A 26,884-nucleotide genomic window follows, 5' to 3' on the forward strand; every position below is an offset into this window, starting at 1 on the left:
CAGAGAGAGGCAGTGTGGTCATGGAACTTAAGGACACTGGAACTTGTGGGACAGCAATTGTTTGGGAGCCGGCCTTAGTAAACTTGTTTGGGACATTGCATTATGTGACTATCCTTGTGCCCAAGGTATAAACGCCAGCAGAAACCCCCTAGTATGCCCCAAGCTCAGGAGAGATGGGATAACCTCTCCCAGCAACTGAGAAGTGGAGGGAAACCGTCAGACAGCCCCAGGCCAATCCGTTAAGGGTCTGGCCGGGTCTGCTGAACTGGAGGGGGGGAAATGTCATGGATTCCGGACTGCAAGGGTTAAACCCCTACCCCCTACAACCTTACACCTGTTGTTTCTCAGTGGTTTTGGGCTCCTCAGAACAACCACAATCTCTGGAAGCTTTTTGTTTGCTTTTTGTTGGCTTGTTTTTTATATTAAGAGAAGAGCTGGTACATGAATGGGAAAACCCTCCTAGGCTGGTCAGGCTCCTGGAACTCCCGGTCGGCTGCCTCACAACGGACACCTGCCTAACCCCTCTCAGGCTAGCCGGGCTCCTTGAACTCCCGGTCGGCCACATGACAGCAGGACACCCGCTAACTTTACCCCTGTTCGCTCCAGCAGCCCTTTCCCCCAGAGATCTGCTCTTGTGGGGATTGGTAGCCCCTAGGTAGGACAAGAGCTGGGGGAATTATCGGAGGGGAGCTCCTTTGGGAACCGGGGGTTTTGGACACCCATAACCCCAATAATTTCAACGGACTGTAACTCCGGTCCCAAGTAACGGACCATTTTTGGACTGTGGCATCTGGGGACCGAGAGCTTTAAAATAACACCCTGGAAGTGCTGCCGCTCCTCCGGGATCACCCCGAAACTGCCACCCCTGTGTCCTGGGACTGTGGCTGCTATGGAGGTGCCAGTCCGTCTGGAGGGGCGGGAATGGTGGGAAAATTGTGGGATTGTCCTTTGTCTTATCAAGATGAGCTGTGTGTATAAAAGGAGTGTATGTTTTTCAATAAAATCAGTTCCTGCTTCACCTGAATGCTAGTATGTCTAGTTATTTGGGTGGGCTCCTGCTAAAATCACTTTCCTGGGCTACATAGCAGCCTGTTCCAGGCAGAGGAAGGACCCTCTGGCAGAGCTACCTAGTCTGGGCAGCTGAAGTCTGCCACAGGGTGGGACCCTAAGTACTGGTGCTGTTGGGCATCAGGGGTGGCTACAGGCTGTGGTCACTTGCCAGCTACATAGTTGCAGTCATCAGGGAGGAAGCAGGACCCTTTTGGCGGAGCTACCCAGTCGGGGTATCCGTCACAACATGTTTTCATCTACTTGACTCCAAAGGGCTCCAATGCACTTAAATATAAGTCTATATGTGTGTACATATGTATTTATGTGTTTATATATATATATATAAATACATAAAAACATTTGGACAAACAATACACCAATGTCTATCTATGTATACATATGTATTAATGTTTTTATACTTGTATAAATGTCTGTAAATATATATATATATATATATATATATATATATATAATATATATAAATATATCTATATAGTGGGGCAAAAAAGTATTTAGTCAGTCACCAATTGTGCAAGTTCTCCCACTTAAGAAGATGAGAGAGGCCTGTAATTTTCATCATAGGTATACCTCAACTATAAGAGACAAAATGAGGAAACAAATCCAGACAATCACATTGTCTGATATGGAAAGAATTTATTTTTATATTATGGTGGAAAATATGTATTTGGTCACCTACAAACAAGCAAGATTTCTGGCTCTCACAGACCTGTATCTTCTTCTTTAAGAGGCTCCTCTGTCCTCCACTCATTAGCTGTATTAATGGCACCTGTTTGAACTTGTTATCAGTATAAAAGACACCTGTCCACAACCTCAAACAGTCACTCTCCAAACTCCACTATGGTGAAGACCAAAGAGCTGTCGAAGGACACCAGAAACAAAATTGTAGACCTGCATCAGGCTGGGAAGACTGAATCTGCAATAGGCAAGCAGCTTGGTGTGAAGAAATAAACTGTGGGAGCAAAAATTAGAAAATGGAAGACATAAAAGACCACTGATAATCTCCCTCGATCTGGGGCTCCACACAAGATCTCACCCCGTGGGGTCAAAATGATCACAAGAACGGTGAGCAAACATCCCAGAGCCACACGGGGAGACCTAGTGAATGACCTGCAGAGAGCTGGGACCAACGTAACGTAAAGGCTACCATCAGTAACACATTACGCCGCCAGGGACTCAGATCCTGCAGTGCCAGACATGTCCCTCTGCTTAAGTCAGTTCATGTTCGGGCCCATCTGAAGTATGCTAGAGAGCATTTGGATGATCCAGAAGCGGATTGGGAGTATGTCATATGGTTAGATGAAACCAAAGTAGAACTGTTTGGTAGAAACACAACTTGTCATGTTTGGAGGAGAGAGAATGCTGAGTGAAGCATGGTGGTGGCAACATCATGCTTTGGGGCTGTTTCTCTGCAAAGGGAACAGGACGACTGATCCATGTACATGAAAGAATGAATTGGGCCATATATCGTGAGATTTTGAGTGCAAACCTCCTTCCATCAGCAAGGGCATTGAAGATGAAACGTGGCTGGGTCTTTCAGAATGACAATGATCCCAAACACACCGCCCGGGCAATGAAGGAGTGGCTTTGTAAGATGCATTTCAAGGTCCTGGAGTGACCTAGCCAGTCTCCAGATCTCAACCCCATAGAAAATCTTTGGAGGGAGTTGAAAGTCTGTGTTGCCCAGCGACAGCCCCAACACATCACTGCTCTAGAGGAGATCTGCATGCAAGAATGGGCCAACATACCAGCAACAGTGTGTGACAATCTTGTGAAGACTTACAGAAAACGTTTGACCTCTGTCATTGCCAACAAAGGATATATAACAAAGTATTGAGATGAACTTTTGATATTGAACAAATACTTATTTTCCACCATAATTTGCAAATAAATTATTTCCAAATCAGACAATGTGATTGTCTGGATTTGCTTCCACATTTTGTCTTTCATAGTTGAGGTATACCTATGATGAAAATTACAGGCCTCTCTCATCTTCTTAAAGGGCCACTAAACCCAAAATCTTTCTTTCAAGTTTTAGATAGAGAATAGAAATTTAAACAACATTACAATTTACTTCTATTATTTATTTTGCTTCATTTTTTAGATATCCTTAGTTGAAGAAAAAGCAATGCACATGGTGAGCCAATCACACAAGGCTTCTATGTGCAGCAACCAATCAGCAGCTGCTGAGCATATCTAGATATGCTTTTCAGCAAAGAATATCAAGAGAATAAAACAAATTAGATAATATAAGTAAATTAGAAAGATGTTTAAAATTGCATTCTCTTTCTAAATCATGAAAGAAAAAATGTGGGTGTCATGTCCCTTTAAGTGGGAGAACTTGCACAATTGGTGGCTAACTAAATACTTTTTGCCCCACTGTATATATACATACATACACATACATATACATATTTAGACATGCATGTGTATGTATCTCTATGCTACACCTGAGACTTCATATCTTTGAGCCCTTATAATATTTGTATGCATTTTTTTCTAATATTTTTTATTAGATAGTGTTATTATGAGTGTAACTATACTTTTAAATGTATTTTGATGTGTTTTGTGACATTTTTTAGTCAAGCATAACAGTTAACCAGAGCTCTGAGGTCGTGCAATCCCAATGCACGTTAAATTCAATTGCCCTTCAGTGATCACGTTTACTTTCAACTTGTAATATGTGCGCTACTTTCAACGCTCGCAAACATCTGCAATAAACCCAATAACGCTTTTGCCACAACTGTTAGTGCGCCATTCGTAATCTGGCCCTATGTGGTTAAACCCTTCAAAAGGGTTAAGTACACTGGTAAAGTTTTGCTCAAAAGCAGCAAGCATTAAAGCTCCCAAGCAGAGTATGTCACGTAATTAGCGTCCGCTGCTGATCTTGATTGACTCATTCACATTCAACATCTTGAGCCGTAGTGCTTGTGGGTCCCAAACTTAAATTTGCTCATGTGTTCATACTCTTTCAAGGGTTTAAACACATTTCAAAACATACCAATTAAGGACGGGTGAATGTTTTGCAACAGTCACAAATTTTTTTATTTTTTTTTAACACATTTGGTCGTTTGTTTAGAATTTTGAATGTTTGTACAAAATTCTAACAAACATTCGTTTAATGTCATATTATTTTCTAATGAAATTAGCGCTGCGGAATCTGTTGGCACTCTACAGATAACCGATAATAATAAGAATGTTATCTTTAAATTTATTATTCTAATTACGTAATATACGAATTAGAAATATTTGAATCAATATATATATATATTAATGCTATCTTTAAATTTAATATTCAAATTATGCAATATTTTAATTGGAAAAATTTGAATCACAATATTTATATCTATTATGTATATATTTACTAAATTCCCTTTCACATGAACTATTGGACTTCTTAAGAGTATTTGTTAAATCCAAAGCTACAATCACAATTTCGAATGTGGATATTCAATCTCATTATGAACAAACGAAAGTAACATTAAAAAATCGGAAATAACATTTGTTTAATTTGAAATGTTTTTTGTCCTTATCAACATTCGTTTGTCCACAGGACTATTCATTCCACCAAACAAATTGTACTTTCAACACATTTGCCCAGCCCTACTCTTAATGCCATGGTTTGAATAAAGGGCAGTGTAAATTTATGAATATTGACTTCTTTGAGAATTTAAATGCTATAACAATGATTGGGGATACGTAGCACCCCCTAATAACTTCCCCTGAGGGGTACTGCTAGCTCTAAAAAAAAAGAAAAAAAAAAAGATCTGGGGCTTGGGGACCTAGGTGACAATAATGCAGTAATGTGAAATTCATATTACTACAAGGGTTGCCTATGCAGCTCTCTAACAACAAAATGTTCATACAGTCCTTTCAACCTTTATATTGAACACTCAGCAAAACTATTTCAGTAGAGTGACATGTATTCCATAGAGCAAATTTAAGAACAAGCTAGTAATGTAAGGTCAAAAGTTCAAAGCTCCGTAGATTGCGCAGAAGATGATAATTTAAAGGGATCGGAAAGTAAAAATTAAACTTACATGCTTCAGATACATAAGCAACTAATAATGTATTTAAAAAAAAACCATGCATATTATTCTCATTTCTTTGCTTTCAATGCATAAGTATCTAGTATTTATTTAGTGTTTAATGTCCCTTTAAAATAAGAAATATTTTTTTCAATAGATGTGATTGTTTCAGCTTACAGATTTGTTTCTGTAAACTAAGTAAAATGCATTTTTTAGTTTAAAGGGACCTAAAATCCGTTTTTTTTTCTTTCCTGATTTACAAAGAGCATGCAATTTTAAACTTTACAATTTACTTCTATTATCTAATTTACGTCTTTCTCTCGATATCCATTTTTAAAAAGCTGCTGATTGGTGGCAGCACATAGATGCCTAGTGTGATTGACTGACCCATGTGCATTGCTATTTCTTCAACAAAGGATATCTAAACAATGAAGCAAATTAGCTAATAGAAGTAAATTGGAATGTTGTTTAAAATTTATTCTCTAACTGAATTATGAAAATGTTCATGTCCTTTTAAGAAAATCTTTAGAGACATGAAACCCACTTTGTTTTTCGTTTGTGATTCAGACAAAGGGGCCTATTTATCAAGCTCCGGATAGAGCTTGAGGCCCCGTCCAAAGACCGCTGCTCCATAACCCTATCCGCCTGCTCTGAGCAGGCAGACAGACATCGTCGCAATTCAACCCGATCAAGTACGATCTGGTTGATTGACACCCCCTGCTGGCGGCCGGTTGGCTGCGATTCTGAAGGGGGCGGTGTTGCACCAGCAGCTCTTGTGAGCTGCTGGTGCAATGCTGAATACGGAGAGCGTATTGCTCTCCGTATTCAGCGAGGTCTGGCGGACCTGATCCGCACTGTCGGATCAGGTCCACCAGACTTTGATAAGTAGAGGCCATTGAATGTCATTTTACAAAAAATCTTTCCAGTTTTCTTTTTTTAGTAAAATTGGCTTTGTTCTCATGGTATTCTTTGTTGAAGAGATACCTAGGTAGCTTGTATATGTCTGGAGCACTACATGGCGGGAAAAAGTGCAAATGTATAACACTGTTGCAAAACTGCTGCCAAATAGTGCTGCAGACATGTACACACTCCTGAGCTTACATCCCTGCTTTTCAGCAAAAGTTACAAACAGATAGATTACGAGTTTTGAGCACTATAGGGAAATTAACGACCTCCAAAAAAGTGGCGGTATTTCACCTCACTATAGCGCTGCTATTACAGGTTTTGTAAAACCCGGCTTGTGCGGGCAATATGGTGGCGTTGAGCTCCATACCTCTCCCAAATACAAGCAGTGTTTTGACGTGCTCGTGCACGATTTTCCCATAGACATCAATGGGGAGAGTCGGCTACAAAAAAAGCCTAACACCTGCGATCATGGAAACAAAAGCTCCGTAACGTAGTCCTAATGATGTCTATGGGGAAAGAAAAAGTTATGTTTAAACCTAACGTCTAAACACCCCTTATCTGCCGCCCCAGACATCGCCGCCACCTACATAATGTTATTAACCCCTAATCTGCCGCCCCGATATCGCCCCCACCTACATAATGTTATTAACCACTAATCTGCCATCCCCAACATCGCCTCCACCTACATAATGTTATTAACCCCTAATCTGCTGGCCCGAACATTGCCGCCCCTAAATACACTTACTAACCCCTAATCTGCCACCCTTAACATTGCCGCCACCTACATTACAGTTATTAACCCCTAATCTGCTGTCCCTAACATCGCTGCCACCTAAATACACTTCTTAACCCCTAATCTGCCGCCCCCAATGTCGACGCCACTATACTAAAGTTTTTAAACCTCTGGCCTCCCACATCACTAACACTACATAAATATATTGACCCCTAAACCTAACCCTAATGTAACCCTAACCCAAGCATAAGTCTAACCCTAACGTAACCCTGAACCTAACCCTAACCCTAACACCCCCTAATTTAAATATAATTAAAATAAATCTAAATAAAACTTATAATTATTCCCTAAATAACCTATTTAAAACTAAATACATACTTTTACATTGCCCAAAACCCTAGTCTAAAAATAAAACCCTCCCAATAAAACCCTTAAAAAAACCTAACACTAACCCCAGACGATCCACTTCCAGTTTTCTGCCGCCTGGATGAGGATGGATGCCCGGTCTTCGAAAACTGTAAGTGGATCGTCGGGGGTTAGTGTTAGGTTTTTTTAAGGGTTTATTGTGTGGGTTTTATTATTAGAGTAGGGTTTTGGGCAATGTAAAAGAGCTAGATGCCCTTTTAAGGGCAATGCCCATACAAATACCTTTTTAGGGCAATGGTTATCTTAGGTTTATTTAAATAAGTTTTTATTTGGGGGGTTTGGTTGTGTGGGTGGTGGGTTTTACTGTTGGGAGGTAAAAGAGCTGATTTATTTGGGAGTTTAGTGTAGGCTAGGGTTTTTTTCTATTTTGGGGGGGGGCTTTTTTATTTTGATAGGGCTATTAGATTAGGAGTAATTCATTTTTATTTTTGATACTTTTGTTTTTTATTTTGTGTAATTTAGTGTTTATTTTTTTGTAATTTAGATAATTGTATTTTATTAATTTAATTTTTTTATTTTATTGTAATGTTAGTTTTTAGTGTAAGGCAGGTTAGATTTTATTTTACAGGTAGCTTTGTATTTATTTTAACTAGGTAGTTAGTAAATAGTTAGTAACTATTTTACAGGTAAGTATGTATTTAGTTTTTAAATAGGTTATTTAGGTAATAATTGTAAGTTTTATTTAAATTTATTTTAATTATATTTAAGTTAGGGGGTGTTAGGGTTAGGGTTAGACTTAGGGTTACGTTATGGTTAGGGTTAGGTATAGGGGTTAATATATTTATGTAGTGATGCAGGAGGACGGCGGTTTAGGATTTAATAGGTTTATTATAGCGGCGGTGTGGGTGGACGGCAGATTAGGGGTTAATAATATTTAAAGAGTGTTTGCGATGCGGGAGGGTGGCGGTTTAGGGGTTAATAGGTTTATTATAGTGGCAACTATGTAGGGGAGCGGCGGAAAAGGGGTTAATACATTTTTTTAAGTGGAGGCATTGTCCGGAGCAGCAGATTAGTGGTTAATTAATTTTTTATAGTGTTTGAGATACGGGAGGGCCTCGCTTTAGAGGTTAATAGGTAGTTTATGGGTGTTAGTGTACTTTTTAACACTTTAGTTATGAGTTTTATGCTACAGCGTTGTAACGTAAAACTCATAACTACTGACTTTAGATGGCGGTACAGATCTTGTCAGTATAGGGTCTACCGTTCACTTTTTGGCCTCCCAAGCAAACTCGTAATACCGGCGCTATGGGAGTCCCATTGAAAAAGGACTTTTAAAAAGTGCGGTACTGACATTGTGTGATGGCCAAAAAGGTGTGCAGTACACCTATACCTACAAGACTTGTAATAGCAGCGTTAGGGAAAAAGCAGCATTATGAAACATAACGCTGCTTTTTCACTCATAACGCCAAACTCGTAATCTAGCTGAGAGACATTTAATAATAGAAGTAAATTGGAAAGGTGTTTAAAAAGATATTTGAATCTGAATCGTGACAGGAAAATGTGGGGTTTCGTTTAAAGAAGAAAAGAAATGATTCAGGTAGAGCAGCAGTTTTAAACAACTTTCCATTTTACTTCCTTAACAAAAAGTGCACAATCTTTTTATATTTACACTTTTTGAGTCATCAGCTCATACTGAGCATGTGCAAGAATTAACAGAATATATGTATATGTATTTGTGATTGGCTGATGGTAAGTGTTTTTCTACCATTATACATAAAGTTTTAAATTACAATTCAAAATATTGGAAGCAACATTCACAATATACTGAATTGCTTACAGGTTGTTTTGTTCTCTAAATGCATTGAATGAACATTAGCTGTATGCTATGAATTAATTTTATTAAAAATATTTTCTGAGCTTCTTGGTTTGCATAATTAGCTATAACTTGCTATGCAATTAATTTAAACTAAATGTTTATAGCTGCTTTAGGTAGATAGCATAGTTAGGGTAAATAACCGTACAATACAAACCTCGGTTGTCTCTTATGGTAAAATTTGGATTTGAATGACCATTTTCAAGTGGAAAACTGAAGAAAAATCTTGGTCCATTGGCTGTATCGTCTTTGTCTATAGCAGTTATTGTCAGAAAATGCTGCAAACAAAAGGTGTTTTTTGTCAGTTGCTTTATTGGTGCATCTTTCTCCATACAATGAACCTACAGTCCAGTATCATTTACATTATTGTTCTGCTTCATCTTCCAATCAATTCCAACTGGCTAATTTGCATGATCTTTTAGCCCAAAACTTATTTTAATATGATTCTAAGCATCTATGTGTGGTTATGTCAGTGAATTACTGATGTCATCAAAGTTATTTAAGGATGACTATAAAATGTATCTTGTCTTGAATATTACAGTTAGTAAAGTATGTGACGACATACGCCAGGGGTGTCAATACTTTAGTGAGAGAGGCTTTACTTTTCGTGACCTTTGTTGTTGTGAACTACTCATGCATCTGTTAAACATATGAACATTTGAGCTTGCACAAAAAAAAATGATCTTCATTTACCACAGGGACTAATATCCCTGTGTAAAATTATCCTGAGACCACAGTCGTAGTGTGGAATATAGTTTTACAAAACACATTTTTACATTTCTTTTCATTTTTAGCCCTTACTGTTGGCTGTGAGGAAGATGGGAAACCACACAACAATATTGTGATCTACTAGTAATCACTTAAGGGTCAACAGGTAGATCTTGGTGTACCTTTTGGGCTCACTTGACATACACCATAGACTTGAGAATGAGAAGAGAAGGTTATAAGGTCTTGTTAGCTTTAATAATCCCTTCTACAGGGTTTTTTAGATTTGTAAACAGGACCCTATACTGTTTTTATATTTATTACATACTTATTTTCATAGTCGCATGTCAACATCCATAATGTCATAAGAGACACATGTTTTTCTAACAAGTTTTGAGTATCTGAGCTAAAGCCGATAAACAAAGGATTCATACTTAGAGATGGTAGCAATATTAGTTGTTTTGTGGGATAGTAGAGCATTTGCACTCTGGGTATGGACAGGGAGCAACTCATTGAAACTAAAAACATGCAGCATTTAAACTTTATAATAAAATCATTCAGAGAATTTAGATTTTTTTTTATTACTTTTTTATATTACTTTTTCTCTTGTTAAGTGTATCCAGTCCACGGATCATCCATTACTTGTGGGATATTCTCCTTCCCAACAGGAAGTTGCAAGAGGATCACCCACAGCAGAGCTGTTATATAGCTCCTCCCCTAACTGCCATATCCAGTCATTCTCTTGCAAGCTCTCAACATAGCTGGAGGTAGTAAGAGGAAAGTGGTAAAATATAGTTAGTTTTTTCTTCAATCAAAAGTTTATTGTTTTTAAATGGTACCGGAGTGTACTATTTTATCTCAGGCAGCATTTAGAAGAAGAATCTGCCTGCGTTTTTCTATGATCTTAGCAGAAGTAACTAAGATCCACTGCTATTCTCACATATGTCTGAGGAGTGAGGTAACTTCAGAGGGAGAATGGCGTGCAGGGTATCCTGCAATAAGGTATGTGCAGTTAAGTTTTTCTAGGGATGGAATTTGCTAGAAAATGCTGCTGATACCGGATTAATGTAAGTTAAAGCCTAAATACAGTGATTTAATAGCGACTAGTATCAGGCTTGCTATCAGAGGTATATACTCTGATTAATGTGCAATATAAAACGTTTGCTGGCATGTTTAATCGTTTTTATATATGCTTTGGTGATAAAACTTATTGGGGCCTAGTTTTTTCCACATGGCTGGCTTTATTTTTGCCTGAGGCTTTCCACTGTTATAGTATAAAAGTTACAGTTGGTGCAGTTAAAATTACAAACTGTGACATTCAGCTTCCCTCAGCAGTGCCCTGCATGCTATAGGACATCTCTGAAGGGCTCAAAAGGCTTCAAAAGTAGGAGCTGTGGCAGTTGTTATGACTTTTTAAAAAACATATTTTTCGTTTTGTTAATCTGTTTTTTGTATTAAGGGGTTAATCATCCATTTGCAAGTGGGTGCAATGCTCTGCTAACTTGTTACATACACTGTAAAAATTTTGTTAGTTTAACTGCCTTTTTTCACTGTTATTTCAAATTTTGGCAAAATTTGTTTCTCTTAAAGGCACAGTAACGTTTTTTTTTATATTGCTTGTTAACTTGATTTAAAGTGTTTTCCAAGCTTGCTAGTCTCATTGCTAGTCTGTATAAACATGTCTGACATAGAGGAAACTCCTTGTTCATTATGTTTAAAAGCCATGGTGGAACCCCATAGGAGAATGTGTACTAAATGTATTGATTTCACTTTAAACAATAAAGATCAGCTGTTATCTTTAAAAGAATTATCACCAGAGGATTCTGACAAGGGGGAAGTTATGCCGACTAACTCTCCCCACGTGTCAGATCCTTTGACTCCCGCTCAAGGGACTCACGCTAAAATGGCGCCAAGTACATCAAAGACGCCCATAGCAATTACTTTACAAGACATGGCGGCGATCATGGATAATACCCTGTCAGCGCTATTAGCCAGACTGCCTGAATATAGAGGCAAGCGCGATAGCTCTGGGGTTAGACATAATACAGAGCGCGCGGATGTTTTAAGGCCCATGTCTGATACTGCATCACAATATGCAGAAGCTGAGGAAGGAGAGCTTCAGTCTGTGGGTGACGTCTCTGACTCGGGGAAACCTGATTCAGATATGTCTACTTTTAAATTTAAGCTTGAGAACCTCCGGGTGTTGCTTGGAGAGGTTTTAGCTGCTCTGAATGACTGTGACACAATTGCAGTGCCAGAGAAATTGTGTAGACTGGATAAATACTATGCAGTGCCGGTGTGTACTGACTTTTTTCCTATACCTAAAAGGTTTACAAAAATTATTAATAAGGAGTGGGACAGACCCAGTGTGCCGTTTTCCCCCCTCCCATTTTTAGAAAGATGTTTTCAATAGACGCCACCACACAGGACCTATGGCAGACGGTCCCTAAGGTGGAGGGAGCAGTTTCTACTTTAGCAAAGTGTACCACTATCCCTGTCGAGGACAGTTGTGCTTTTTCAGATCCAATGGATAAAAAATTAGAAGGTTACCTTAAGAAAATGTTTATTCAACAAGGTTTTATCCTGCAGCCCCTTGCATGCATTGCACCTGTCACTGCTGCTGCGGCGTTCTGGTTTGAGTCTCTGGAAGAGGCCTTTCAGACAGCTACTCCATTGACTGAAATACTTGACAAGCATAGAACAATTAAGCTAGCTAATTCTTTTGTTTCTGATGCCATTGTTCATTTGACTAAACTAACGGCTAAGAATTCTGGATTCGCCATCCAGGCGCGTAGGGCGCTATGGCTTAAATCCTGGTCAGCTGACGTGACTTCAAAGTCTAAATTACTTAACATTCCTTTCAAGGAGCAGACCCTATTCGGGCCTGGTTTGAAGGAAATTATTGCTGACATTACTGGAGGAAAGGGTCACACCCTTCCTCAGGACAGGGCCAAATCAAGGGCCAAGCAGTCTAATTTTCGTACCTTTCGAAACTACAAGGCAAGTGCAGCATCAACTTCCTCTGCTTCAAAACAAGAGGGAACTTTTGCTCAATCCAAGCCGGCCTGGAAATCTAATCAGGCTTGGAACAAAGGCAAGCAGGCCAGAAAGCCTGCTGCTGCCTCTAAAACAGCAAGAAGGAACGACCCCCTATCCGGTAACGGATCTAGTAGGGGGCAGACTTTCTCTCTTCGCCCAGGCGTGGGCAAGAGATGTTCAGGATCCCTGGGCGTTGGAGATCATATCTCAGGGATATCTTCTGGACTTCAAAGCTTCCCACTCACAAGGGAGATTTCACCTTTCGAGGTTATCTGTAAACCAGATAAAGAAAGAGGCATTCTTACGCTGTTTGCAAGACCTCCTAGTAATGGGAGTGATCCATCCAGTTCCACAGACAGAACAGGGACAGGGATTTTATTCAAATCTGTTTGTAGTTCCCAAAAAAGAGGGAACCTTCAGACCAATTTTGGATCTAAAGATCTTAAACAAGTTCCTCAGAGTTCCATCATTCAAAATGGAAACTATTCGGACCATCCTACCTATGATCCAGGAGGGTCAGTTCATGACCACAGTGGATTTGAAGGATGCTTACCTTCACATACTGATTCACAAAGACCATCATCGGTTCCTAAGGTTTGCCTTTCTAGACAGGCATTACCAGTTTGGGGCTCTTCCCTTCGGGTTAGCTACAGCCCCAAGAATTTTTACAAAGGTTCTGGGGTCCCTTCTGGCGGTCCTAAGACCACGGGGCATATCAGTGGCCCCTTATCTAGACGACATCCTGATACAGGCGTCAAATTTCCAAATTGCCAAATCTCATACGCACATAGTATTGGCATTTCTGAGGTTGCATGGGTGGAAAGTGAATGAGGTAAAGAGTTCTCTATCACCCCTCACAAGAGTGTCCTTCCTAGGAACTCTGATAGATTCTGTAGAAATGAAAATTTACCTGACGGAGTCCAGGTTATCAAAGCTTCTAAATTCCTGCCGTGTTCTTCATTCCATTCCACGCCCATCAGTGGCTCAGTGCATGGAAGTGATCAGCTTAATGGTAGCGGTGATGGACATAGTGCCATTTGGGCGCCTACATCTCAGACCGCTGCAATTATGCGTGCTAAGTCAGTGGAATGGGGATTACACAGATTTGTCCCCTCTACTAAATCTGGATCAAGAGACGAGAGATTCTCTTCTCTGGTGGCTATCTCGGGTCCATCTGTCCAAGGGTATGACCTTTCACAGGCCAGATTGGACAATTGTAACAACAGATGCCAGTCTTCTAGGTTTGGGTGCAGTCTGGAATTCCCTGATCGTGGACTCAGGAGGAGAAACTCCTCCCAATAAATATTCTGGAGTTAAGAGCAATATTCAATGCTCTTCTAGCTTGGCCTCAGTTAGCAACACTGAGGTTCATCAGATTTCAGTCGGACAACATCACAACTGTGGCTTACATCAATCATCAAGGGGGGACCAGAAGCTCCCTAGCGATGTTAGAAGTATCCAAGATAATTCGCTGGGCAGAGACTCACTCCTGCCACCTATCAGCGATCCATATCCCAGGTGTAGAGAACTGGGGGGCGGATTTTCTAAGTCGTCAGACTTTTCATCCGGGGGAGTGGGAACTCCATCCGGAGGTGTTTGCTCAATTGGTTCATCGTTGGGGCAAACCAGAACTGGATCTCATGGCGTCTCGGCAGAATGCCAAGCTTCCTTGTTATGGATCCAGGTCCAGGGACCCAGAAGCGACACTGATAGATGCTCTAGCAGCACCTTGGTTCTTCAACCTGGCTTATGTGTTTCCACCATTTCCTCTGCTCCCTCGACTGATTGCCAAAATCAAACAGGAGAGAGCATTGGTGATCTTGATAGCGCCTGCGTGGCCACGCAGGACCTGGTATGCAGACCTAGTGGACATGTCATCCTTTCCACCTTGGACTCTGCCTTTGAGACAGGACCTTCTAATACAAGGTCCATTCAATCATCCAAATCTAATTTCTCTGAGGCTGACTGCCTGGAGATTGAACGCTTGATATTATCAAAGAGTGGCTTCTCAGAGTCAGTCATTGATACCTTAATACAGGCACGAAAGCCTGTCACCAGGAAAATATACCATAAGATATGGCGCAAATATCTTTATTGGTGTGAATCCAAGAATTACTCATGCGGTAAGGTTAGGATTCCTAGGATATTGTCTTTTCTCCAAGAGGGTTTGGAAAAAGGACTATCAGCTAGTTCTTTAAAGGGACAGATTTCTGCTCTGTCTATTCTTTTGCACAAGCGTCTGGCAGAGGTTCCAGACGTTCAGGCATTTTGTCAGGCTTTGGTTAGAATTAAGCCTGTGTTTAAACCTGTTGCTCCCCCATGGAGCTTAAACTTGGTTCTTAAAGTTCTTCAAGGAGTTCCGTTTGAACTCCTTCATTCCATTGATGTCAAACTTTTATCTTGGAAAGTTCTGTTTTTGATGGCTATTTCCTCGGCTCGTAGAGTCTCTGAGTTATCGGCCTTACAATGTGATTCTCCTTATCTGATTTTCCATACAGATAAAGTAGTTCTGCGTACAAAACCTGGGTTTTTACCTAAGGTAGTTTCTAACAAGAATATCAATCAAGAGATTGTTGTTCCATCATTGTGTCCTAATCCTTCTTCAAAGAAGGAACGTCTGTTACATAATCTAGACGTAGTCCGTGCTTTAAAGTTTTACTTACAAGCGACTAAGGAGTTTCGTCTAAAAACATCTTCCCTGTTTGTCATTTACTCTGGACAGAGGAGAGGTCAAAAGGCTTCGGCAACCTCTCTTTCTTTTTGGCTTCGGAGCATAATACGCTTAGCTTACGAGACTGCTGGACAGCAGCCCCCTGAAAGAATTACAGCTCATTCTACTAGAGCTGTGGCTTCTACCTGGGCCTTTAAAAATGAGGCTTCTGTTGAAAAGATTTGCAAAGCGGCGACTTGGTCTTCGCTTCATACCTTTTCAAAATTTTACAAATTTGATATTTTTGCTTCTTCGGAGGCTATTTTTGGGAGAAAGGTTCTACAGGCAGTGGTCCCTTCCGTTTAAGTACCTGCCTTGTCCCTCCCATCATCCGTGTACTTTAGCTTTGGTATTGGTATCCCACAAGTAATGGATGATCCGTGGACTGGATACACTTAACAAGAGAAAACATAATTTATGCTTACCTGATAAATTTATTTCTCTTGTAGTGTATCCAGTCCACGGCCCGCCCTGTCCTTTTAAGGCAGGTCTAAATTTTAATTAAACTACAGTCACCACTGCACCCTATGGTTTCTCCTTTCTCTGCTAGTTTCGGTCGAATGACTGGATATGGCAGTTAGGGGAGGAGCTATATAACAGCTCTGCTGTGGGTGATCCTTTTGCAACTTCCTGTTGGGAAGGAGAATATCCCACAAGTAATGGATGATCCGTGGACTGGATACACTACAAGAGAAATAAATTTATCAGGTAAGCATAAATTATGTTTTTATTATTTTTTTTATTTTTTTATACTGGTCAGTAATGTTTGGTATTTAGTCCATACAAAAAATAAACGTAGTACCACATAGAGTATGTACAAGTGGATTATATTTGTATTAAATTAAACTCCCTGTTTTGTTGTACTATTTTTTTTATTATTATATTTTTATTAAAAAAATGCACAGAACTGGACAAATCATCTTTACATTCTTAAGGGTGTAAGTGGTTATTTATGAATATAAACGAGTCAACCTAGAAACCTACAAAAGGCTTAATAACTAAATGAGACTTAATTTCAGTTTGTATCTTCTTCTCACAAATGTACTTATTACCTTGAAGTCAGGGGATCAATGTGTGTCTTTAACAAACTCAACATTTAATAATGAAAGTTGGAGACCCAATTGCTAGATCTCTGTGGGGGAAAACAAAATCAAAATACCTGGGGCACAAAGTCGTTCAATACATTGAGATTTCTCTCGTTTTCAAGTATGTCAAGTAAACATTAAAAAAAACTATTCTAAGTCATGTATTACGTAATTTAATAAGTGTATGAATTTAAATTTATATGTTTGGGAGTTTTTTATTTTTATTTTACTAATACAAAAAATGTTTAAACATATATATTTTTTAATTTAGATGCTTAAACATAATATTTTTATTGTGGATCTTTTTTTCCACCACTTGTACTTGTTTACTCTATGTTCAATACTTAATATTCATTCCAGTTTAATATTTTATAAGATTAAATAATAGTGAACTTTATGGTATGTATAGAAATGAAAATGATTGGAAGTGTTTTTCAAAAAACAAAAAGAAAACTATTGATGCCCAATCAAACAAGCATACATAGTTTTGTGCAGTAAAAGTACCTGATTAATCGGGGCATTTTCACAAATAAAAGCTTCGTAAGGTTCTGCAAACTCTGGAGCATTGTCATTCTTATCCAAAATTTTGATTGCCACTGGAACTCTAGCTTCATGCATACGGTTATCTAAAAGCAAATAGGGACAAACATAATTCTTGTGCTTTATATGACAATAGGAATAACAAAGCACTTTCATTTTATTATGCCAAGTAAAAAATATTGAAAAACTGTTCCGTACTAGACTTTGTTTTAATGTACAATTAAGTTTATCCAGTTTATCAAGCCATCCTTTTCCTTTATCCATCTCTATCTATCTATCTATCTATCTATCTATCTATCTTTCTATATTTATCATCTATCATCTAGCTATCTATCAGAGATGTGCATTTGTTTTGTTACAAATACACATTCGAAAAATGGATGTTCATTTCATTTTGACTAAACAAATATCTGCATGAAAACACCAACGAAAATTAAAGATAGCAAATTCATTTGTTTTCTGTAAAAAAAAAATTGAATAGTTAATTCCTTGTGCGCTAACCTGATCCTCTTGTTGCCAGAGAAGTGCACGTCCTGGGAGCCGAGCGTATTAAGCCTGCTGTTAGAGCGGCCCGCACTCTGGCATGAAGAGGATCAGGTAAGTGTAAAGCAACAGGTTAACTTTTTCACCTCTAGCTTTAAACATTTACATTCACTTTAATGACAGCAAATGTAAATGTTTAACTAAAATTCAGTATTTTTTAGTTTTAAACAAAACGAATACCAAATAGTGCAGCCAACAAATATACAGGGAAATCAATTTCCCTGAGTATTTGTTATTAAATTGTTGTCCAAAATGAAATGTTCTTGGCTGCACAAGTCTATCTATTATCTATCTATCTATCAATCAATCATCTCTCTATCTATCTATCTATCTATCTATCTATCTATCTATCTATCTAGCTATCTATCTTCGTCTGTCAGTCAAGTAGATGAAAACATAAAAAAAATCATACTTATGCAATATTCATATTTAAAAAAAGTGTTTTACTGTGTATTTACTGTAAATAGTTCACATTCCAATGTTATGCACATAGCAGAACATGTTCTTATGTATTTTTAAACAGATATATTATATCTGTATATATCTATACCTATATATAATCATGTATATTTTGGGTATAGATATATATTTGTGCAAAAATTAATTATATATATATATATTCAAATATATATATATTAAAAAAAGGATAAATAAAACATATTCTGCTATGTGCAGAACATTGGATTATGAAATATGCAAAATTATCTTATTATGTTGCGCTTTTAAATAGCCGCAATAAGTGCAACTTGTGGGTGTTAAAGTTTTTTTTCCAAACTTTTTCGGCTCCATTGAAGTCTATTGGGGGAATGAGATTTTGCATTCTCAAGAGCACAAACGTTTTTCTTTTAACTTATGATAAAAGCGCAAATATCCAAGCGCAAAAAAATACTTCTAGCAGTTTTAACGCCCGAACAAGAGTGCAAACTGCTGCTCCACTTGCAATCTGACTCATAATCTATTAACTTCAATAATATATATTGTAATATTATATTGTAACATTATGTTATTCTTCAACAATTATTCTTTTATGTATAAATCACCTAATATGACAACCATGGCATTCTTATACACACACTAACATAATATTGATGTAGCATTAACATTTACCATTTATTTGTGTAGCATCTTAACAAGGAAAGTTTTGGTTGCCTTGCATCCAATTTAGAATTCCAGCATTTATAGATAGCAAATTGATAGATATAAAATGTAATTTTTTTCAAGTGCCTGAAATGGTTTTTCTAATGTGCTCTAACGTGTTAGGATTAGAGAATACCAGAACAATTTAATGATAATCAATGTTGCTTGTACTATTTTCTTTGCTTATGAATCAGTATAACGTAATGAATTCACAGCATCTTGGGAATACTTACGAGCTTCAGCTGCTACAATGGTGATATTGTGCCAAGCATTTTCCTCTCTATCTAAAGCTTTCGTGGTTTTGATAATACCATCCTCTGGGTTGATGCTGAAATATCTGTCAAGGTCAGTGTGGCGATCGATTGAATACCTAAAGAGGATGATCGCAGAGTAATTAGACAAGAGAATTACTAAGCAGCCTGATGCTCAAGTGTAAGATATTAAAGATTCATTTGAAAGTAGTTTCCCAGCAGTGTGCATGGCAAAATGAGAATATTAATGGAATCTATCAAACAACTTTTAAAAGGAAATTTAGCTTCATCATTTATTCATGTTTGCATGTAGGGAGCATTTTGCTACATCAGGATCTTCTTTCATTGCTATTAATGAAAAAAAAAAATTGCAATGCCAAACATAAAAAAAGCCCACAGAGAAGTCAATGAAAGGCTGTTGTAGTAGAGGTTGCCTCTCAAATGATATGCAATATTAATAAAGATGATCTTCTGCTTCAGATTTCTGGAAGTTTGTAACGCTGGCTTGTCTTGGTTAGTGTTTTTTTTTTTATTATCAGTCAGGTGTATATAAGGTGATGTAAGGTAACTTAGACTTAAAAATGATGAGACGTTGTCTATCAGTGGAAGCAGTATATGAAGTTATGTTTTACATTTGTTGATAAATATGCACTATGGCAGCGATTTTCAACAGCTGGTCAGGCGATGGGTTGTTTTATCTTTCATTCCCTGTAGTGGGAAAGGAAAGTGGGATGATAAACTGAGGAGAGAGCAATGAGCAATGCGAACGGAAGAGAGTGGGTGAGAGAGATAACCCTTAAAATATGTCAGCATCATTAGTCACAGCTTTAGATAGAACAGGTCTGCTACATTATTTGTATTTCTATACAAAAAAATAAATTAAAAAAATAACATTTGGTTCAATAAATTTGTATGGGGTGGAATATTTACCACTTCCTGTAAAAGTAGTCTGCATCTAAAAAGCGGATATTTTATGTCTAATAAGGTTAGCAGACAATCATTGGCACAAAAAAAGGTTAAATTAATTCAAATAGATTATATTAAAATAATATATGAAAGGGGTATTTTAAATGTAAGCTAAGTAATTGTAATTTGTTTGAGCATTTTTTTATTATATGAATGCATGCTAGTAATTTTGTGTTTAACCCCTGCAAAATGAGTTAAATACACAATTGTACCACAATGCATTGCCAAAGTTGATCAAGATATAGTCAGTGAGCACCAACAGCTATGTTTTGCTCAGTGTTCCTTTAATTAAGGTTTTTTGCTCAAAATTAAATTCCTCATTTCAAATATTTTTGTATTGTGTAAATAAATAGATATTTGCACCCCACTATTCAGCTTCTCATTTCCAAACTACAAATATCTAATCTTCTCTTAATATATTGCATTCCTGATGTCTCTTTGATGACTTAATACATTGGTTACTGGGTACATACAGGGAGTGCAGAATTATTAGGCAAGTTGTATTTTCGAGGATTAATTTTATTATTGAACAACAACCATGTTCTCAATGAACCCAAAAAACTCATTAATATCAAAGCTGAATAGTTTTGGAAGTAGTTTTTAGTTTGTTTTTAGTTATAGCTATTTTAGGGGGATATCTGTGTGTGCAGGTGACTATTACTGTGCATAATTATTAGGCAACTTAACAAAAAACAAATATATACCCATTTCAATTATTTATTTTTACCAGTGAAACCAATATAACATCTCAACATTCACAAATATACATTTCTGACATTCAAAAACAAAACAAAAACAAATCAGTGACCAATATAGCCACCTTTCTTTGCAAGGACACTCAAAAGCCTGCCATTCATGGATTCTGTCAGTGTTTTGATCTGTTCACCATCAACATTGCGTGCAGCAGCAACCACAGCCTCCCAGACACTGTTCAGAGAGGTGTACTGTTTTCCCTCCTTGTAAATCTCACATTTGATGATGGACCACAGGTTCTCAATGGGGTTCAGATCAGGTGAACAAGGAGGCCATGTCATTAGATTTTCTTCTTTTATACCCTTTCTTGCCAGCCACGCTGTGGAGTACTTGGACGCGTGTGATGGAGCATTGTCCTGCATGAAAATCATGTTTTTCTTGAAGGATGCAGACTTCTTCCTGTACCACTGCTTGAAGAAGGTGTCTTCCAGAAACTGGCAGTAGGACTGGGAGTTGAGCTTGACTCCATCCTCAACCCTAAAAGGCCCCACAAGCTCATCTTTGATGATACCAGCCCAAACCAGTACTCCACCTCCACCTTGCTGGCGTCTGAGTCGAACTGGAGCTCTCTGCCCTTTACCAATCCAGCCACGGGCCCATCCATCTGGCCCATCAAGACTCACTCTCATTTCATCAGTCCATAAAACCTTAGAAAAATCAGTCTTGAGATATTTCTTGGCCCAGTCTTGACGTTTCAGCTTGTGTGTCTTGTTCAGTGGTGGTCGTCTTTCAGCCTTTCTTACCTTGGCCATGTCTCTGAGTATTGCACACCTTGTGCTTTTGGGCATTCCAGTGATGTTGCAGCTCTGAAATATGGCCAAACTGGTGGCAAGTGGCATCTTGGCAGCTGCACGCTTGACTTTTCTCAGTTCATGGGCAGTTATTTTGCCCTTGGTTTTTCCACACGCTTCTTGCGACCCTGTTGACTATTTTGAATGAAACGCTTGATTGTTTGATGATCACACTTCAGAAGCTTTGCAATTTTAAGAGTGCTGCATCCCTCTGCAAGATATCTCACTATTTTTGACTTTTCTGAGCCTGTCAAGTCCTTCTTTTGACCCATTTTGCCAAAGGAAAGGAAGTTGCCTAATAATTATGCACACCTGATATAGGGTGTTGATGTCATTAGACCACACCCCTTCTCATTACAGAGATGCACATCACCTAATATGCTTAATTGGTAGTAGGCTTTCGAGCCTATACAGCTTGGAGTAAGACAACATGCATAAAGAGGATGATGTGGTCAAAATACTCATTTGCCTAATAATTCTGCACTCCCTGTATGTATACATTGCTTTGTGGCATTTATCTTGCTTAAAGGGACACTGTACCCAAATATTTTATTTTGTGATTCAGATAGAGCATGACATTTTAAGCAACTTTCTAATTTACTCCTATTATCAAATTTTCTTCATTCTCTTGGAATCTTTATTTGAAATGCAAGAATGAAAGTTTAGATGCCGGCCCATTTTTGGTGAACAACCTAGGTTGTCCTTGCTGATTGGTGGATAAATTCATCCACCAATCAAAAACTGCTGTCCAGAGTTCTGAACCAAGAAAAAAAGCTTAGATGCCTTCTTTTTTTTATAAAGATAGCAAGAGAATGAAGAAAAATTGATAATATGAGTAAATTAGAAAGTTGCTTAAAATTGCATGCTCTATCTGAATCACAAAATAAACATTTTTGGTTCAGTGTCCCTTTAATGATATTTCATTAGGAGTTTTGTTTATTTATTTTTAAATAGTGGTGTACATTTTTTTTATTTAAATAACATTTCTAATATTATTTCTGAGTCTTCAGATAAAAATTATGAGGTCTTAAATTTAAAAAAGTTGGACACTTATGTTTTAAATTATGTCATAATATCCTCAGTACATTTACTTTAGTTTGAAATTATGATTACATTTACCCCTTTGTGTACACAGCGGCCCACTAGTATATTTGAAAATACAAAAACACTAACTAAACTAGATTATTAGCACATAATCATACTTTGCAATAACTATTGTTTAAAGGGCATAGTAAGGTAATTTTTTCCTCCCCTTTCACTGTGTTTCCAATGGTTAATTTTAACTGCTGGAGAGTGTTTGAAATTGTTTACAAATAGTTCCTTTACCATTATTTTGCCATTTAAAATATCAGATTTTGCACGTACTGTATTGGCTATAGAAAAACTATGAAACCAAGAGGCCCCAGCAGAATTCAACCACCCAGTAGAGGGAAGGAGAGAGAGAGATCAGCCCATTTGAAAGTGTGATCCTGCACTGCTTTAAATACAATAAATTCAACTGCTTCCTAGAGTATATTGTTCCTTTAAGGATCAGTTATATTTTTGCTTATTTAAAATATATTGCAGCTGTGTTTTTCTTTCCTTTACTGCTTCAAAATGTGTTCAAAACAATTATGATGTGCTTTTATAAATATTTGTGACTTGTATTGTATAGAATTATAAATGATGAACAGCTACCCAAGATAATCTAATTAAGTAAGTTATTTTTTTCGCAGAAAATCTGATTTAGAGATCAATAATTTCAAGCCACAAGTTGTTACATATAAATCACTTTCTGACAGATTTATGTAGCTGTCAGAGACTATAAGATTCATAGGTTGAACATATTTTAGCATGTATGGAAAGGGGATAGAATGATGAATAGAATATGTGTAGTCAAGTGTATTAAACGTATATGCAATACTGGGTATACTAGTATGGAATTCGGTGGCACTGTACTAGAGAGTTATAATGGCAATAATAATAAAATAAATAATAATTTAAAATAGACTTAAAAAGATAAAACACACAAAACCTATTGCCTGTGTCATATGACAAACAATGGAGAGATATATTTGCATTTTAATCATCCCAAATATTAAGACAAAATCCATATCTATGTATTAAGTGATTGACTGGTCCCTCCCTGCATATTAAAGGGACAAAATGGTGCAAAAAGAAAAACACTCTAATATTTTAGAGCAAGGATGGCCATTTGGCGGCCCGTGGGTCACATTTGTTGCTTAGCACTCATATTTGCAGATCCTGAGAAAAAGCAGTAATAAGAAATGTTCTATAGTTTTTGTGACCCCAGAAGAAACTGGGACTAAAAATGTGCCAGTAAGTAAGTGAACAAAACTCAAAAAAGCCCTTTGGATGGAAGAAAAGCAGATATAGGGTACCCTTCAAAATTACCTAAAATCTACCCTAGTGCAAGAGGACATTTTTAGGAAATATATTATTAACCCCTTTAGATATGCTTTTTAACAAAGGATAGCAAGAGAATGATAATATAAGTAAGTTGGAAAGTTGTTTAAAATTGCATCCTCTTTGTTAATCATGAAAAAATAAGGCTTCTCAAATATTGATTTGCAAATCTATCCCAAAATGTAGGTAATTAAAAATATTATATTATAGGCTTGTATAGAAGCTTTGTAATGTAAAAACTGTTCAGCACCATACAGATATCCAGAGCCAAAAGAGATCTAATGTATGGGATTGTGATTTTGTTTTTTGTTTTTGATTTTTTGTTCTTTTGTTTTTGGAAGCAACAAGCTTAAAATTTTAGATTTGTATTTCCCTTTAAAATGAACATATCATATCCATTTCAACAAAACATTTTTTTAACTCTGGGTGCAGAATAGATAATCAAATGTGTCATCAAAATACATTTTAAAAGGTTTTATATTTTTTTCATTACTCATGATATTGAGCAGATTGTTAAATCCTATTATAACTACACACTACTCAACTGACAGGATTTTTTTTTTTACAAATTGCTTCAATCATGCATTGTTAAAAATAAGACGTTTCATATCATGCATATGGCTACTGTATTGTCAATTGGAACACAGCAAAACGCTTATAAGCCAAGCAACATATTGCTTAAACATAACAAGGCCAGAAATGTTTTGCATCAGGAGTAAAGGAAGCGCACAAAGCAGAAGAATTACACATGCAGTCTATTTAGCCAGAAAGCCAAGATGCTCTCTCTGCTAGTGAGAAAATCTCTCCTCATTAAAAGCTGAAAAAGAACATACAATTGCCTGTGAGAAATACAGCCTTCCTTGTTTTAAAAACCTGGCAATTATTACATACAATAATTAAGTTTGTAGAAACCTTGGTAAATTTAACACAACCAAATTATGACTTGATTTTGAAGAAATGTATTTGAGGTCCGAAGCAAGCACCATCTCTTTAATTTAAATACACTCAAATAATCACTGATTTAAAGCAATCTGTGCTTATACCATGGCATATTTATGTGTGATCTGGCTAAGTACTTGCAGACAGTCTTTTCAAGGATTAACTGTGCAGTAGAGAGACAGCTAATAAAGTTAATTTAATGAAAACCCAATAAGTAGCCTGTAAATTCTCCAATTAACTGCAAATAAAGATATGCCTTTACAAACATGGTGACTAAACAGTCAATTTAAGCAATTTGATACTATAAGCAATATTCATTTTTGTTTCAGATCAATAAGATTAAGGAATTAATAGATTTCCAATGCCTACCAATAACTCTATCTTCAGGTATTGAAGAATGCATATTGATTATCATCATTTTGAAAACATGTTTGCAGTGACACCTAGTGGTGATGCCCAACCCGATGGTGTCACAAAATAGCTTAAAATGTTTTTGTAAATAAATTACGCTGGTAGTGCTCCTTTAGAAAACAATTCTTAAAGTGGTGACAATCAGTGTATCTTGTGCATGCAACTTCATTTTTAGAGAGAGGGAGTAACAGAAACACACCGAAAGGTATTACATGTGGTTCTTGCTGTATATGTATACTAAAACAACGACGTCTGCAGTCCTCAATTCAAGCAGGTAAAAAAAATTAATTTAGTAAAACTGCTGGAAGTGTTAGAAGAAATAAGATGTTAATAGATTGCATTTGATGTGTTTTTAATGATTTTTTTTTTTGTAAACACAACACACACGGGTTATTGGTTTGAGCATCAGTAAAATGTAATTGGATCATCAACCTCTGCTCTTGAATATCAATATATAAGCAGCCAAACAAGCTATGGATCCAGCAAATGATCCATTAGCGAAAGAGGAGTTTGGTGTTCAAATCTATAACCCCCTCACTCTGCTTGCATGTCAGACTTAAGGTTAAGAGCATCAATTTGAAAGATGTAATGCAAAGTACTTCATGTTGCCAGCCCTATATAATCTCAATGGGACATTAAGTACCTTTCATTTTCATTGTAAGCCTTAACTAAATGATACCAGCTTAACAACCTTGTGACTAAGTGTTTACATTTACTAAGCGGTTTAAGATTTAAGTACCGTGCAAAATGCAATGACTTTGGATACAGAAGATCTTCACAAACCGTGTCTTCCTGTTGTCTGCATCCATATATTATTTATTTAGAGTAGCAACTGCTTTTTTGTGTGTCTCTGTAGATCAGTTAGACATTTGCTTCAATACTTTACAAAATTATAACATTTTCTGTTATTATTAAAGGTTATGCAATCCGACCAAAGCACCAATTAAGTTCATAATTGAATTGATTTAATGATAATTTGTGCAACAAACATTGAATTTTTTTATATTAGCTAATTTTAGTTAAATATTCAATATATATATATATATATACAGTATATATATATATATATATATATATATATATATATATATATATATATATATATATAAACACATTTGATTTCACTTTTGAGGTGTCTGACGAAGGGGGAAAACCCCAAGATGTTACAATAAAGGAGTGACGAAGTTTCAAATCCTGGTTAGTATAGATGAGTAAAATAGGGATAAATAGATAGATAGAAGTTTCTTTTTTTTTATTTAGTGAGGATGGCAAAATATTCTGTACTTCTCTCTTCATAAAATTTAATTGCACCCTAATCTTTCCGCATAAAGTATATGTACCCTGGGGCTACCCCTAAGAATGGGGTACAATAGGACTTTGTCATGAAGACCTTATGATTTTAGGTGTGAGGGGTTAACTTTTTCTCAGTGTGCTAATTATTATTATTTTTTCAGATTAAGTATTTCCCTGTGTGTACAAACAATAGAGGTTTTGCTTGCTAGTATAAAACAGATTCTTTATTGAGCATCAAAAAGATAAAATCATCATCTGGAACAATGCAATTACAAAGTGCATAAGAGGGCGTAGCATCAAAACCGTTGACATGTTTCGGCCTCAGCCGTAATCGGAACCAG

The 26,884-nt window shown here is 37.1% G+C and overlaps 1 protein-coding gene across 1 annotated transcript in view; it reads right to left on the reverse strand.

The window, feature by feature from the left end:
• Positions 1-26,884, reverse strand: part of CDH11 (cadherin 11) — a 190,276-nt gene that overhangs the window by 19,267 nt on the left and 144,125 nt on the right. The window contains exons 8-10 of the mRNA XM_053699571.1: positions 18,967-19,103; positions 17,018-17,139; positions 9,132-9,252 (exon numbers count right to left, since the gene is read on the reverse strand). Coding sequence (XP_053555546.1) covers positions 9,132-9,252; positions 17,018-17,139; positions 18,967-19,103 — 380 coding nt within the window. The remainder of the gene's footprint in view (positions 1-9,131; positions 9,253-17,017; positions 17,140-18,966; positions 19,104-26,884) is intronic.

This window comes from Bombina bombina, chromosome 1, assembly GCF_027579735.1.
Source record: "Bombina bombina isolate aBomBom1 chromosome 1, aBomBom1.pri, whole genome shotgun sequence".
Classification (NCBI taxonomy): domain Eukaryota; kingdom Metazoa; phylum Chordata; class Amphibia; order Anura; family Bombinatoridae; genus Bombina; species Bombina bombina.